The sequence below is a fragment of the Monopterus albus genome, unplaced genomic scaffold (assembly GCF_001952655.1).
Source record: "Monopterus albus unplaced genomic scaffold, M_albus_1.0 scaffold208.1, whole genome shotgun sequence".
Lineage (NCBI taxonomy): Eukaryota > Metazoa > Chordata > Actinopteri > Synbranchiformes > Synbranchidae > Monopterus > Monopterus albus.
The window spans coordinates 478258-493509 of NW_018128088.1; the positions used below are offsets into that span (position 1 = coordinate 478258).

At 40.9% G+C, this 15252-nt stretch overlaps 1 protein-coding gene across 3 annotated transcripts in view; it reads right to left on the minus strand.

Moving 5' to 3' along the window:
- The window catches only part of unc5cb (unc-5 netrin receptor Cb), a 101080-nt gene extending 86042 nt beyond the window's left edge, over positions 1-15038 (minus strand). For all 3 annotated transcript variants that reach the window (XM_020618638.1, XM_020618637.1, XM_020618636.1), the window contains exon 1: positions 14268-15038. In XM_020618638.1, the coding sequence (XP_020474294.1) occupies positions 14268-14385 (118 nt within the window). In that variant the 5' untranslated portion in view covers positions 14386-15038. The remainder of the gene's footprint in view (positions 1-14267) is intronic.
- Positions 15039-15252: the final 214 nt, after the last annotated feature.

The following is a 15252-nucleotide window of genomic DNA, read 5'->3' on the forward strand; positions in this document are numbered from 1 at the left end:
GGACTATGTAGGGAGGTCATCACCATTTATCTGCTTGATTCTCCCCTGCAGGTGCTTTCTTGGTCTCACTACATATAGTTCCCTCACTTCCCAGGATTCTTTGTGATGTCCTGCTGCAGTGGAAAGAGTCTAGGTCTCATTGTAAATCAGCCTGTTAGAAGGAATAAAATTTTAAAGAGCTTCTGCCTGGATTCAAACTGAAGTCTCCATTAGTGATGCCAGAAGAAAATGGTTGCTTGCATGGTAACACACAGCAAATCAACACAATTGACCCTTTAATCACACTCTGTCCTTTTGTTCTCCTCCCCGTCTTCCTCTCCTCTCTAGAATCTCAGTGATAAAGCCCAGTAAAGTCTTTAAGGTGTAAATTTATCACAGGTACGTGTCTGCTACATCCATCTAATCAAATATATTGTTCATTACATCTCCTGGGTCTCTGTGAAGTATTTTCACAGTATGCAGCAAAGACAGTTTTCTAACCATGCATAGGTCACAATAGGTCAAGGGAGATTAGTGGGGAGGAAGAGTGTAGGCGTGTCTTATCATGCAGGACTGCTGACAGTACACAGACAGCAGGGAGGTGGGGCTATGGAAAAGGCAGAAACAGAAAAGGCCACACAGCAGGAGTGCCCAAAAATATACTGATTAGAAAGTAAAGAGTCAGATATAAACAGTTTGACAACAGAGCTTTAAAACCAACAGAAGATGCAGCATAATATACCAATTTCAGCGCAAACATGCACACACACAGAAACACAGACCATGATTTCATTTCACGTCAGCCGTGAGTTAGGGCCGAACTACTCGCCTCATCATCCTCCTTCTCGATCGCTCTGTTCTTGGCCCGCTGCATGCCTCCGGGGCCAGCGAAGGCAGCGATTAACAACAACAGGGACAGTGTGTATAAGTGTGTAAGTGTGTGTAAGGCCTGATCGTTAGAGTGGCCAACTTGTGTAATACAATTACAGAGGCTGCAGAGAAACTGCTAATGTGCACACAGGCAGCTCTGTCAGATGGATCAGGTATTGAGTTTTCTATGCTTAATTCACTTTCCAGTGCACACATGGGTGCATTAGTTAGATTAGAGAGGCAGGAAGGGGACGGGGGGTGGAGTTGGTCTACCGCCAAGCTGGGCAGATTTGTTTAGTGGTGGCTGTCAATTACAACCCTGACCCTTGCACTAAATGGCCACTCATCCAGTGGAAAAAAGGAACGCAGACAAAAGCCAGACGAGATTGGGAAAGACACGGCCATTTGCTGCAGAAGATAACAAGTGACATGTTGTGGAGTAAACAATGGTCAAAACACACTGCATGATGCTACACCAATAAAACAGAGTGCTAGGGCCTGAAAAGGCAATGTGACCATAAGTAAGATTAGTGAGGCAATGTTATCACTAGAATGCTGCAGTAATGAGATGATACAAGGCCGGTGGCAGATGAGTACTTAAAAGTATGAAATGGAAAACAAATGATTCAATTTGCTCTTTTGAAAAAGTCTTTTACAATTTAAGAGAGTGATTGTGGATGCAACCACTCATAACTACTTATCCATTTCACTTATGATTGCACTGTGCTACACAAAAAGGACATTTTACAAAGACATAAAACCCAGTTTTTTCATAATCTATAGTATATTACAGTAAGTATTCATGTAATACTTTACTTTTACATACTGTATGCAAAATATTTGCTTTCAGAAACTCAACGATTAGTAAATCATAATTTTCAGGTGCTGAAAGTAACTAAGAACTCAAGTACTACAAAAATTTAAGTGTCTATACTAATATTTTTTTTTTTTGCCACTTCATACTTCAACTTTACAGAAAGATTATACTTTTTACTCACTACACTTAAGAACTTTATTTACAGTACTAGTTTCTTTTCAGGCTGAGATTATTTAAACAAAACATAGTATAATCATAAGACTTTACTGATCCCTAGTGGGAAATTCACAAGCTACTCAGCAGTATGTAAAATACTTTGAAGTATAAGCATAGAAAGTAGTTAACATTAGCTCTACTTTTACCAGCTGTAGCATTAAATGTGATGTACACAATAACAGATCCATAAAAAATAGCCCAATAATATATACATTCATGCAAACTGTGCCATTCTGCATAATGAGTACTTTTACTTTTGGTACTTTAAGTATATTTTATGCCAATACTTCTGTACTTTTACTTACAGTAAGAACCAATTTGATTGCAGGACTTTTACTTGTAACAAGAATATTTTTACACTGTGGTATTGCTGCTTTTACTTAATCTGAGTACTTCTATCACCACTGAGTTTTCTTATTTCTATTACTTGACTTCACTTTAAAAGATGCATAAATAGATAAATAATTCACAGGAAAATCAAAGAATTATATTGTTTGAAAATTTCAACATACAGTGGATCAAACATAAATCTGCATACGACCTATTTTTCAAGAGTTTTATAAAAATAAGTACAGATTGTATTTCAGTTATTCCTAGAGAGTAGATCCTCTATATTACTCCTCACCAAAGGACACATTCAACCATGTTTCCTATCGAAACAGAGCCATTATAGTTCTTTTTCCACTAAAGCTGGAGCCACTCACCTCAAAGAAACAGGACTCAGGAAGAAACAATCGTAACACTAGTTAGAGAATCATTAAAACTCTCTTCCAGAGATGATAAATAAATTAAATCCTAGTGCAGCTTTTATTCTCTGGTAGCTAAGTGAGCAGCAAGAGGGGTCTGCAGTTGCCACAGTAAACACCTCCCTCCCATGTAAACACATATAATCACAACAAGATGGCCAATACAGCTCAGCTCATAATTATATCACTGAAGTGAAATGAGTGAGTTTTAGGAGAGGGGACGCATTATTGCTGTTTGCAGCTGATTGAATTAAAATGTCTGCTTCACTCCCAAGAGACCACCCTGATACAAAGGACACACTGTAGGTTGTCTGTGTGCAAGTGGGCCCACACAGTAGCAAATAATCTTGTAAACCTTGACAAAAACTCTTTGCAGGCTCTGACTGAATTTTCTTTTCCATCTGAATCCTAGCTTCTTCTAACAGAGTGTGAGAAAGGGGCCAAAGGGAGAGAAGAATAGAAATGGAGAGCAAAGCTGGATGTGACAGGCTGTGCAGAGAAAACCTTTAACCACTGATAGATGTTAGACAGCTACATCCCCTCATTGTGACACATCCATCAAAGTGCTGATCACTTTTGTCCTCCCACTGATCCAGCCCTTGTTACATGCTAGAGTGCGTCAGAACCGCTTTGACCAATCCATTTGACTCCATGACTGCTGACTTCAGACAGAACAGTGTGTCAAAGGAGCGACCGTTGACACTCCTTGGATTTGACATGCCCTGTCGAAATTCCCCAGATAGTATCCTGCATTCTGTCAAGTTCTTATTAAAACAAACTAATGCAACAGAACCAAAATGGAAGTGTAAATATTCCAGCTGGAGTTTCTCATGCCCTCAGTCTCAAATTCAATCATTGTGAAAACAAATGCCAACAAGAAAAATGGCAGTCGAAACCAAAACCAGGCCGTCCTGGTATCTGCTGCTCTATAGGAAGGCAACACGGTGAGGCTCAGATTATCCCACCAAACTGCACAGGAATGGAAATATGCATACAAGTTGCTTGTTTTATTTGTTACCAGATTTTTGCCTCTTTTTCCTGAAAAGAAACACACACACACAAACAAACACAAAGCAACCTAGAATAGTTTTGGGTTAATGTGCCTGAATTGAGGATCCTTACAGCCTGTTCATCCTGTAAATAAAAGCCACACAGCTTAGGAATGGCTCCCCTGTCTCTGCCTCATTTCCATCCATGTCTTCACTTCCCCTTCTTCTAATCTTCCTTTGTCCGGTATCATTGCTTTCTCTGGCAAGGTCTCACGTTGGTGAGGCAGGCTGCTAAATAAAACATTTGGCATGAAAAAACAGCAATAACAATAAAATGTGGCTAACAAAAAGCTAGTAAGCTTTAGCAGACTTGTAAAAACAAAAACAGGATTTAGTAACATGCAGCTTTCTAAACATGAGGTGGAAAGAACATGTGCAGCTGGATTTAAACAAGCAGCTACTGAAGGAAACTCATCAGGAGATATGATTTACCAGTGCACTGCTCTTTTCTTTACACAGCAGAGGCTACCCTGTATCACCCTCCCCCTCCACACCTCTCCACTGTAACTCCCTCTGGTTTTACCTGACAGATCATCTTACCTCACGTCAGCCCAAAAATCATGGGAACCCCTGTGCATGATGCGTCACCACTGAATTAACAGTTTCCGCTGCACATGCTCCAGCATATCTGCAGTTTAGCCATTATGGTGTATCAGTTTACAGTAAGTGTGCTGACTCCAGTGTAGCTGGTGTACTCTATGGGGGCAGAGTTTATATAGGTCTGGATTTAGAGAAACAAGGCTGGCATCTTACTAAGCTTGGTCATTAATTCCAAGCTCAGATCTCATTTCTCTATTAACTTGACATGATGTAAAGCAGTTTCCAAAAGGTTCCACCTTCATTTGAAAATGTATTTGTAAATGCTAAAAATGGATCCTGCCTGTGACTGTACTTAGGAATTACTCTAATCTGTAAATGCATGTGACCCTACGATGGACCGGTGACCTGTCCAGGGTGTACCACGCCTTTCGCCGGCTGGGACTGGCTCCAGCACCACCGTGACCCCGTTTGGGACTCAGCGGTATAGAAAATGGATGGATGGATGTAAATGCATGTACAGTGGGTACGGAAAGTATTCAGACCCCCTTAAATTTTTCACTCTGACATGCACTGTGAGCTGTAGGGTCTTATATAGACAGGTGTGTGGCTTTCCTAATCACGTCCAATCAGTATAATCAAACACAGCTGGACTCAAATGAAGGTGTAGAACCATCTCAGGGATGATCACAAGAAATGGACAGCACCTAAGTTAAATATAAGAGTGTCACAGCAAAGGGTCTGAATACTTATGACCATGTGATATTTCTGTGATAAATCTGCAAAAATGTCAAACATTCTGTGTTTTTCTGTCAATATGGGGTGCTGTGTGTACATTAATGAGGAAAAAAATGAACTTAAATGATTTTAGCATATGGCTGCAATATAACAAAGAGTGAAAAATTTAAGGGGGTCTGAATACTTTCCGTACCCACTGTATGTCTGATATTGGCATGCATGCCACAGTAAATGTCTAACATTTTGTTGTGTTCCATGCTTGAACCATACAGAGATTAAATAGCCAACAAGACTTTACTGTAGGAACACTGACTGAGAATATTCATCTGAAGACAAAATAGGGCCAATTTAGACATTTGACCTGGTTTAGGAAACGCACTGGCATCTTTTCTCTCTCAACATTTCAGAACAAACGTCACAACAACATCCATTATTCACCTTGTGCCTACTGTTTGATTAACTCCTTGAAAGGGGCAAATGCACAGCAGTAATCTCTCTCTCTCTCTGTCTCTGTCTGTCTCTCTCTCAACCTCTCTCTCTCTCTCTATCAATCTCTCTCTCTCTCTCTCTCTCTCTCTCTCTCTCTCAACCTCTCTCCCAACCTCTCTCTCTCTCTCTCTCAACCTCTCTCTCTCAACCTCTCAACTTATTACAGAAATTTTGTGAGTACGAAGGCAGCCACACTTGACTTTCCTCAATCCTTTTGCGCAAGAACATCATGTAGGGCAAGCAGGCACTGACACTTCGATCTCATTAATAATTCTGACATTTACAGCAGTGAACTTTCAGAGCTGCACAGACTGTTTGCTGCCATTATCAACCTCATCTCTATAGTATTCATTAAATGGAGGATGCATACAAACAAGACACAACAATCGTCTTTTGTCTGCATGGAACCCTTTAATGTGGCAGATTTCCAACATTAGCAGTGATTTTGAGACTCTGACAGATTCAGGCACACAAAATGCAGTAGCTTCAACAGTGTGCTTTACAGTTAGAAATCATAATGTGACCCTTAACCTTGGGGTTTCTGTCTGGGCCCCATTTAAACGAGACCCATTGAGCTTGCACCAATTAAACACTGCCTGCTAGTAGTTAGGTCACCGGGGACTGATCTTGATGATAACGGCACACGAGCTCAGGCTCACTTACGCACACTGTACAAACAGAAAAGCACTGACACCCAGCAGCAATCAGGAGTTGCAAACTATTACTGGACTCACAGTAACAAAGCCCAAAATGAAGAAAAGAGGTCACACAGCAGGGTGTTTGGGTTTGACAGAGTCAAGTCTGCTCTGAAACTCTTCCTCTGCTTTCGGAATGTGGAAACAACTAGTTTTCTACAATGTTCAGCGTTTGCTGAGACTTGTACATTGTAATTACACAAAAAAAGGAAAAACAAAAATTATCACATGCCCGCAACACACACAGCATTTTTTTTTTTTAACATCCCTGACACTTAACACTCATTTTGGCTCTTCTCTGCTCTTGTCAACAGGAGTGCATGGAGGGTGATGTGGGGAATAAAATGGTGCATACCAATTGTGAAGCTTTAATTTAGCACCTCATTTAACTCAGTAAAAACAACAACTTTACAGGCTGGCATTCTGACACACATTTAATTCTGCCCTCTGGTAATGGTCCGCTCTGTTTAAAAGTCTGTTTGGCAGCTCTGTAGATAACAGATGGAAGAAAAATTAGGGGAATTATGAGAAAGATTGATTTCCTGGGAATGAATGGTCTGCTATTCACACAGATTTATCTGAAACAGACTTTCTCAGACTCCGTTATTATTGAGTAAACCTTACACACGCACACTCTGCCACCACATGCAGACAAACAAAAACATGCACACACAAAGACACAAACACAACACTATGTTCATGCAGAAGGCTGAAAAAACAGAATTATGCAAGTCAGAATGAAAATTACTATGCAGGGTGATAAGATGTGAAAGGGTGGAGATTAAGGACAATGATTTCAGTTTTTTTTTTTAATAACCTCCCATTCTGCAGATCAAAATAGTTTAAACAGAAATAATCATTTCTTAGAAAGTAAACAAATGTGGTATAAATGAACAATCCACATTTTCCCTAATGTCTAAGAAAAGTTTTTTCCCCTTTAGAAGAACAAAAACAGGCACTGTCCTTTTAGGCATCCCAAGTGCATCTTTAAGGAACTATAATGTAAACCAGAGGCTATAACTTTTCATGTGGCATCTCAAAGCAGTCACAAGAATGGAGAAAGAAGGAGCACAAAGGAGGGGGCAAGCAGATAAAGTCCCTCATTTGAGCCCCATAAAAACCAAGGAGGCACAAACATTTATATGTGGCAAGGCTTTCAGCGGATGCTTTAAGGGTGCAGAAATAACACAGATCAAGATGCTGAAAAAGTGGAGGCAGGAAATGGGGAATGTACTGTACGTCTCCTGTTCTCATGTTTCAGTCAGGATCAGTGGTTCCATACACCCCACAACCCCTAGTCGCCCTCCCAGCCCCCCCTCTCCTTTCTCTATTCTGCTGACATACATAGACCACAACCCTCCCTAACCAGACATTAGTGCAGAGCCTGGAAACAACCCCTCTCTACAATGGCTGCGATGTGATGCTTTCAGCAACAAAATGAAGCAAACCTTTCTGTCTGCAGGTATATAAAATTTGTTGATATATCCACTTGAGGGTTTAGCAAAATACACGCTAGCTTGGCGAATGACTTATTACAGATGAATGTTGTTCCAATTCTTCAGGAGGGCTTTTATATATTTGCTTTTGTCCCACTAGCAGGGCTCCGGCTCTCAGCACAAGACAGGGCAAAGCCAGGATTAAGGGTTTAGCTTTGTCAATCAGAATGAGAACAGAGGGAAAGACAGTAGCTTTATTTCCACTCTGGAGAGCATGCTGGATTTCTATAGAGACATGAAAATTCAGGTGGTTACCAAAATTTCCATGCTGCATGTGCACTTGGGTGTTATGAGTCACCAGTGATATCATCTCACTCAATACCATCTCAGTGGTACGTTAGCCTTTCTCATCAGACCTGTACATACACCCCGGCTTTCACATCAAAGGTGCCGCAGCAGTAACAGAGCACAGGATTGAAAGAGCACTTTGAGATGATGATATTCATGGACAAGTTTGTTTTTAAAACTCTGTCTTTGAAAGATTAAATCATCTATTTAAGCCACAGTGTCTTCATTTAAATGAAATAGTTTTGTGAATTTTTTACTTGCCAAACATTTTGGATGCCGTTTTAATGCCTGTGTGCTCGGTTTGTAGATACCATGTGGCTCGTGTGTTGGTAGGTAGGTGAGATTCACTTAGTTTTACTCAGTTAATTGGCTCTTTGGGATCACTAGTTCAATGTAGTTCAGTGTTTTCTCAGTGGCATACAGAATTCAGTCACAGACGATATTCTAAAAGCACTGCTTACAGCACTGTGGCTACAAAACAGGAAGTGGTTCAGATGTTTGAGGTATAGTAATTTAAATTCTTTGCAAATAATGCACTGAGTAACTTTATATAAACTGCAAATTACATGATGTAGTTCTGTTAGGACCAGCTATCCATTCTGCAGGAAGTTAAAGTTGTATTTCTAACTTTGACCAGTATTGTAACTTGGTCCCATCAAAAGATTTTATAACTTCAGGCCCATACCGTTGGAGCTTATGTTCCATCTTAGGTCCGGGCTGGCTACGCAGTAGTTAAGGCTGTTCCATGCTGGGCCAGGGAACCAAGACAGCAGGGAACACCGTTAACGAACACTGGGGAAATAACAGCATTCCCACTGACTCTGCTTTTTACTGCTCATCAGCACTTTGAGTTTTTTATCGTTGTCTGTGTGCATACATAAGAATACCAGCATTCCAGCAGCATCTCAAATCCCCTCCAACTCTGTCTGCCCTGTGCCCAATCCTCGTTGCTACAGTAGGTAGAAAAGCATGATGGCAGCAGTACAGGACATTCATCACTGCTGTGTCCACAGATGGTTACAGCAGCTACATAATAGCATAAGTGCTGATGTTTATCAAACAATTATATAACAAAACATGGAAAAAAAAACAGAAATGATATGGATTGAACTAACTAAATTATCAAGACGAGTAGGGCCTAATCATAAAATGTGCAGTATAACTGCTAAGATTAAAGTTCTTTCTTCCACTACTACCTGGTTTGTAATGACATGTCCTTGTCTGATTTCCTGTCAGGAACACAAAAATGCAGAAGAACATTAGTGGTGAGCAGCAGGAGGGGACGCCATGATGCCAAATTAAAGGGCAGGGGTGGAGTGTGTACTTAAACTCACTCATGATGTGTTATGTCAGCCCTGCTGCTTATAATGGCATGAGAAGGGCCACTTAACTCATAATCACTCCTCTTTCTCCCCCTTTGGCTCTGTCATCGTCTCTATACCCCCACACCAACCCTGTCGACTCTGATCTCTAATGAACTGCAGATCAAGAGCAGGGACAGTGGTCCACACCCCCTTTCCCCCCTTTGGCTGGGATCCTGTAATCACAGGGCACTTGGCTAGTAAGAGGCCAACAAGCCTTTGAACGAGAAATGACTCTACCTCTAATGCATCAGCCAGCAACTTTGAAGAGCCATTTTCTGGCAGAGGGGCATATCACAGATAGGAAAGGTCAGGTCACCACCACCACCGTCATCATCATCTTTACAGTCATTATGTCTTATTTCATTCAGCGGTGTAATTGAAAATTGGACCTTTTATACAATTATTTTCATTTGCTGTCCATTGCCTAAAAAGCACAAACTTGCCACAACATGTCATGGTAATTTATCCCCCAGGGTGCACTTTGACGTGCGCTACCCTCACAAAAACTCTCAGCAATCACACAGAGGAACACACTAGCTAGGTGGTGCAGTATATGTTGTGCAGAGACAGAGGTCAGCCATTCTGGCAGAGGCCTGCCTGTCAAGTGCTGCTACTTGTGCCGAGCTCTGCTAATGGACTACTAATAGAAGTGAATGTTGCACTGTGAAGCTCCCCTGTAGCTGAGAGTGTCACACAGGGTGATTAATGACACACTCTCCTCTCCTCCCCTGTCTGTGCTCCATATCTCGCTTTCACCCTTCACTCTGCCTCTCTTTCTCTCCACTTCTACCTTCAGCTCTCTCTCCTCTCAACTCACTACTAATCTTTCTGTCCCATTTGCTTCTTTTGTGTCCTTGCAATCACCCTCTTCTCACTTTCACCATTACACCTCTTGTCTTTTCATATGCCTCTCTGGAAGGAAGGGGGGACTACACCACACTAGAACCTGAAATTATTCTTATATTATTACAATAGTCAATTTACTTGCAAAGCTCTAGTTTCAAGTAGCTTCAAAATGCCTCCAATTTGAAACCAGGAAGGAAACCTACAACAAAAGCCTCCTTAGGAAAAGAAAAATAATAACTTTTAGGATTACTTTATTAGAAAAGGCATCCTTCCACCAGGCTGGTCAGAGAGCAATACCAAGAAAGATATTTGGGACTTTTAGCAAATGAGGTGGTTGTTTTTATATACAAATTAAACTGTGATAGGTTCTGAAGGCTAATTAGGCTATAGTTAAAAAAAAAAAAAAAAAAAACTAATTTTGACAGATTTTAGGCAAAATGTAATAAATTAGACTCATATAATAAAGGGCTTTTAAATTGTTCCACCTGAATCACATGCTAGCAATAAGGAGTCTCTGAAAGAGCATTTAGACAACACAGAAGGGACACAGATGTTCCAAAAATATAACTTAAATAAAATTTGACAAAAATACAGATGTGGTTGCACTAAGCAAAACTGGACTCATAACTTTAGTTTATTTAAAATCCTAGCTACAAGGGCAACAGCACACCAGAAGATATCCTCCTCTACAAGATGACTGCAGAACTATTCTCAGCCCCACAACAGCAGCTTGCATATACAGTATATACATTTTTGCTTTCCTAACAATAGTATATGACATCAGGAAAGCAAACTCAGCAGCCACTTTTCACAGTAATTATCACTCACTACCACACACAGACTGTAGCTCAGCCAGCAACCAGCGTGCACCTCTGACCCCGCTCAGCGCTGTCAGACCATACTGTATACACCGTTTACTTTGCCCTCTTCCTTCACCTGCACATAGCTGAGTGTGTTACTGAATCTTAATGTCCTTCAATTACATAAAATTGCCTAACTGTAGGCGTGTCACATTACCAGCTCACTGGCAAAAGACTGTCATAGGAGGTAATTTATAAGTGCTGCTCTTTAGAAACAATGCGTTCATTGTACAGACCCGGCTTATAGCATCACCAGAATGGTTGTAATGTTAGTGGCCCCCAAGGAGCCAGTTGTCAGACCACAAGGAAGCCTGTCAGAATAAGCAATGATAGAAATAGCATTTATGTTTATCTGAATTCTTAAAGCATTGCTGATGTCAGTCTGAAGGGGAGCTTCATATGCAGAGAATAGCTACATCTGTGCACTGAGTCACAGCATTTTCAAAACCATACATATTAAATGTCCTTTAACTTTTCCCTCCATAAACAATCCTCAAGGGACACATCATCAGAAAGTGGAGAGGCAGCAGAGATGGGAGCATGGTGTGAGAGGAAGAGAGAAACATAAGATCAGCATTGTGGAAAAACTGAACTAATCCCGGGAAGGCCTGCATCAACAGGCTGGACTTCATGTCTCAAGTATCCGCTGCCCAACACAGAGAGCAGGCTATCTAAATGTCAGTGTTAAAGTACAATATAGGTCATACATTTTCATCATTCATTTATTATACACAGCCTTTGAATGACCGCCCTACTAATGAAGTGCATCTCCAAGTAATAATTCATGTCTCAATTTGCTGAAGGTTTAGGAACCCTACTTAAAATAATCTCCTTCTTTTCAGCTGCTTTCCCCTGAAGCAGACTTAACAGTTGAAATAAAATTAAATAATTAGATAAATCTCCTCGATTCACTGGCCAATCAGTTTCATGAATAACAAATCCTAATATTTCAGATGTACCCAAAAGATTTTTACCTCTCCCCCAAAAGAAACCCTGTTTAAACATCTCTTGCAGTCTTTTTTCATATACTTGTATACATTACCCTGTTTAAAAGGAAGTATTGCTTCTATTCTCATAACAATCCTCCATCAACTTTTAAAACACGCGCTCAGACACGGACACTGCACAGCTCTGCTGCAAATACCAAAGTCTTGCTCTTGCACCAAAGGTTTCCAATAGAGCTACAGTACTGTCACAGAGCCCCCAGCTTATATCTGTCTCAGCCCGTCTCCTTTGTCAAGTATTCAGCAGGTTAATGCGCACTCTCCTCAGTTCAAGTCCCAAAGGCAAAAAGAAAATAAAACATATAGCCAGATGAGGCATATATATATCTATACAAATATTGAAGATAAGTTCAAATAATTCACAGACAAAATATGCAGGAAGGGCATGGTGTTGTGCAGAGAGCCTGGGTAAGTGAGCCACTGTAATCACCAGTAGTTTTACACAGAAGAAGTGACTCTCCAGCGATTTGGAAATGTGTAGAGCTCATCAGTAGCCCAAAAATAGCGGGGCCCATTAATTAGCCTCAATGTTCTCCTGGCGTATTGACTTCTTAATGGACAGAAAAGGACCTTGTTCGTATTCCCATCTAATCAATGGCGTGGGGCTCTCGGGGTTGTGGAATGGGTATTATGTCATTTCACTCTGCCCTTCAGAAACCGGACCTGTGCTGCATTTCATTCTTCCTCACCCTCTTTCGCTCATTAACTATGTAGGAGTGGGATGAACGTCTGGAGTGGCTAGATAATGTTGCCCACAGACCCTCATCCGCGTGCTCAGATCTCCAACTTAAGTTTGTGTTTGGTCTTTCATAAGCAGCAAAGTTTTAACCCTAAAAAAAAAAAAAAAAAGAATCTTATGCCAATGATAAACATCTTTCCTTGTAGAAGTCAATCCTATGCAATCCAAAAATCTGCTAATTTGCTCTCAACATGTTATTCATTCCAGAAAGAGCAGATAAAAGCCCACCTACCTTAACTCCAGAGGCATACACACTTGGCATCTGACACACATACACAAACATTCCCCCTTGTACTGATGGTTTCCTCCTAGCTCTCTTTGTTTGACAGACAATCCCACAGGACAGAACAGATTAAGTAAATGGCTTCAGGTGCTGTGGCATTATCTCAGTGCCTTCCATAAATGACAGCCACTATGGTTTGCAGAAAACATCTTTCAACGGATGACTCCACTCGAAAGAAAAAGGCTGAAGGATTGAAATGTGCTTACTGACTTAAGTTAAATAGAAATGAACTGATTATATGAGGTGGTGTTCTGCTGAGAATAAAGACAGCAAATTCTAACTTCACTGCTCTGTATTTCAAACATGTGGATTATTCTGTTTTAATAAATCTCTCTCCTCTGTGCAAAGGTCAAGACTCGCTGGATACCATTCATCATTAGGATGTGCTTGTTTCCAAAGAGCGGACATCTCATTTTAGAATTATTCATGTGTGTGTCAAATCAAAACTGACCAACAATGAACCCTTTTGTAAGTTATGGCTTAAACATGGTAAATATGAGCAGCCCAGTGGATGGCAAAGGAGCAAGTGAATGAGTGAACATCCAGCCTCTTATCTATGAACAGAAGAAGCTGAATTAAAAGCAGAATTAACTGGATAAGAATCTGAACTAAAATTTAATTTGGTTCATAATAATGACAGCAAATGACGACCTATGTGTTATTTTTTTAATCACCCATAATCTTGGCATGGGCCAGAATAGGCTAATTAGACATTTCTACATGCTTTTCATATGAAATGCCATTTTTTAAATTAGCAAATCAATTTGAGCATGACAATCTTTAAGGATCTATTTAAGAAAATCTAAAACAGCAGCTTAAATAGGGGCTCAGTTTCACTTTGATGGTAACTGAAGCTCTGTTTGGAGCACAAAAGGCACTTCTTGATTTTTCTTGGAGAAACAGAATGAAACCTTGTCTTCTCCTCTTTCCTGTTTACTTAAATGTTTATCTAAATAAATGTATATCCCTAACAAACTGTACACTGCAATATTTTTTTAGAGAAGAGTTTATTTGGACCTTTATAGTTTGTCATATCTTTGAATAATTTCACCCACATTACTCAGAAAGATGCTTACTTTAAGCCTGCCTGCTTTGAAAACACAAATGAAGCCCAGGGTCAAGGTGATTTTTCTGTTACTACTGTGATTGTAAACCACGTTCAGGTGCTTCTGCTGCACCCTGCAGGAGTTTATAGAACTTTTACCAAAATTAGAGCCAAGTTCTCACGTCACAAATCAGGTTAAAGTTTACCTTGAGCCACTCCGATATCCACCAGGAGAAAAAGCAAAAGCCAGGACACGGTCAGCACCTCATCAGATAATCTCAGCACTCTTCTTCCTTCTCTGCCGGTTTGTGCGCTGTACCCCATGATGAGGAGTCAAACTCCGCTCTGAGGCAAGTCCGAGTCACTGAGAAATTACCCTCAAACACGCTTTAGTGTCGCTCGTTTGGTGCGCGCTGCAGCCAAAATTTCACCCCTTTTGCGCAAAAATGGGTTTGCAGAAAATATATCCAGCGCCGTTTTCTTGCAAACATACAAACTCTAACAGTTTATGGAGGCGGTTGCATCGCTCTCCGTCAGGGAAGATGCTGCATTATAACCTGTCTCCGTTTGTTTTTTCCTTGAAAGGCTCACTTGGTTTGTCTAGAGGTGCGGATCGATGTCTTGTCTTGGTGGCAAATTCATGCTCCGGTTTGTCACGCACACCTCAGTCTTGTGTGAGCTGTGTATGCGTGCGCCGCCCCTTGCGCTCGACTGACGGGACTGAACACGGGGAAGGAGTCGTCCCCCGCGGGCTACCTTGCTACTCCAGCCAATCCAAGTGCCCGGCAAGTGGTGGCGCTGCGTCAAAACCTGGCCCGGATGGCAGAATGGAATGGATGCCACTTATCTGTTGCATGACTAATGGGCGCCGACATGACAATCTCTGAAGTCAGCCATGCCACAGAAGTAGCCTGAAGTGATCGGGGGGTTTCACGTTGTCTCTCTAACCTACACTAATGATTAAATCAAAGTCTCAACAAAAATGTAGCTTTTTGTAATGTGTAGGTTATTTATTGTTAGGCTCAGTAGTTAGGAGTGCTCAAAAAAGGCTACTGGAATCTTTTACATAATACCACAGTATAAAATTACCCATTACACATAGCCAGTAGATCTGCAGTCAAATATAGAATTTCACTGATATGCAAACATAACTGACACAGCAGTTCCTATGAATGGCTGTGTGTTAGAACA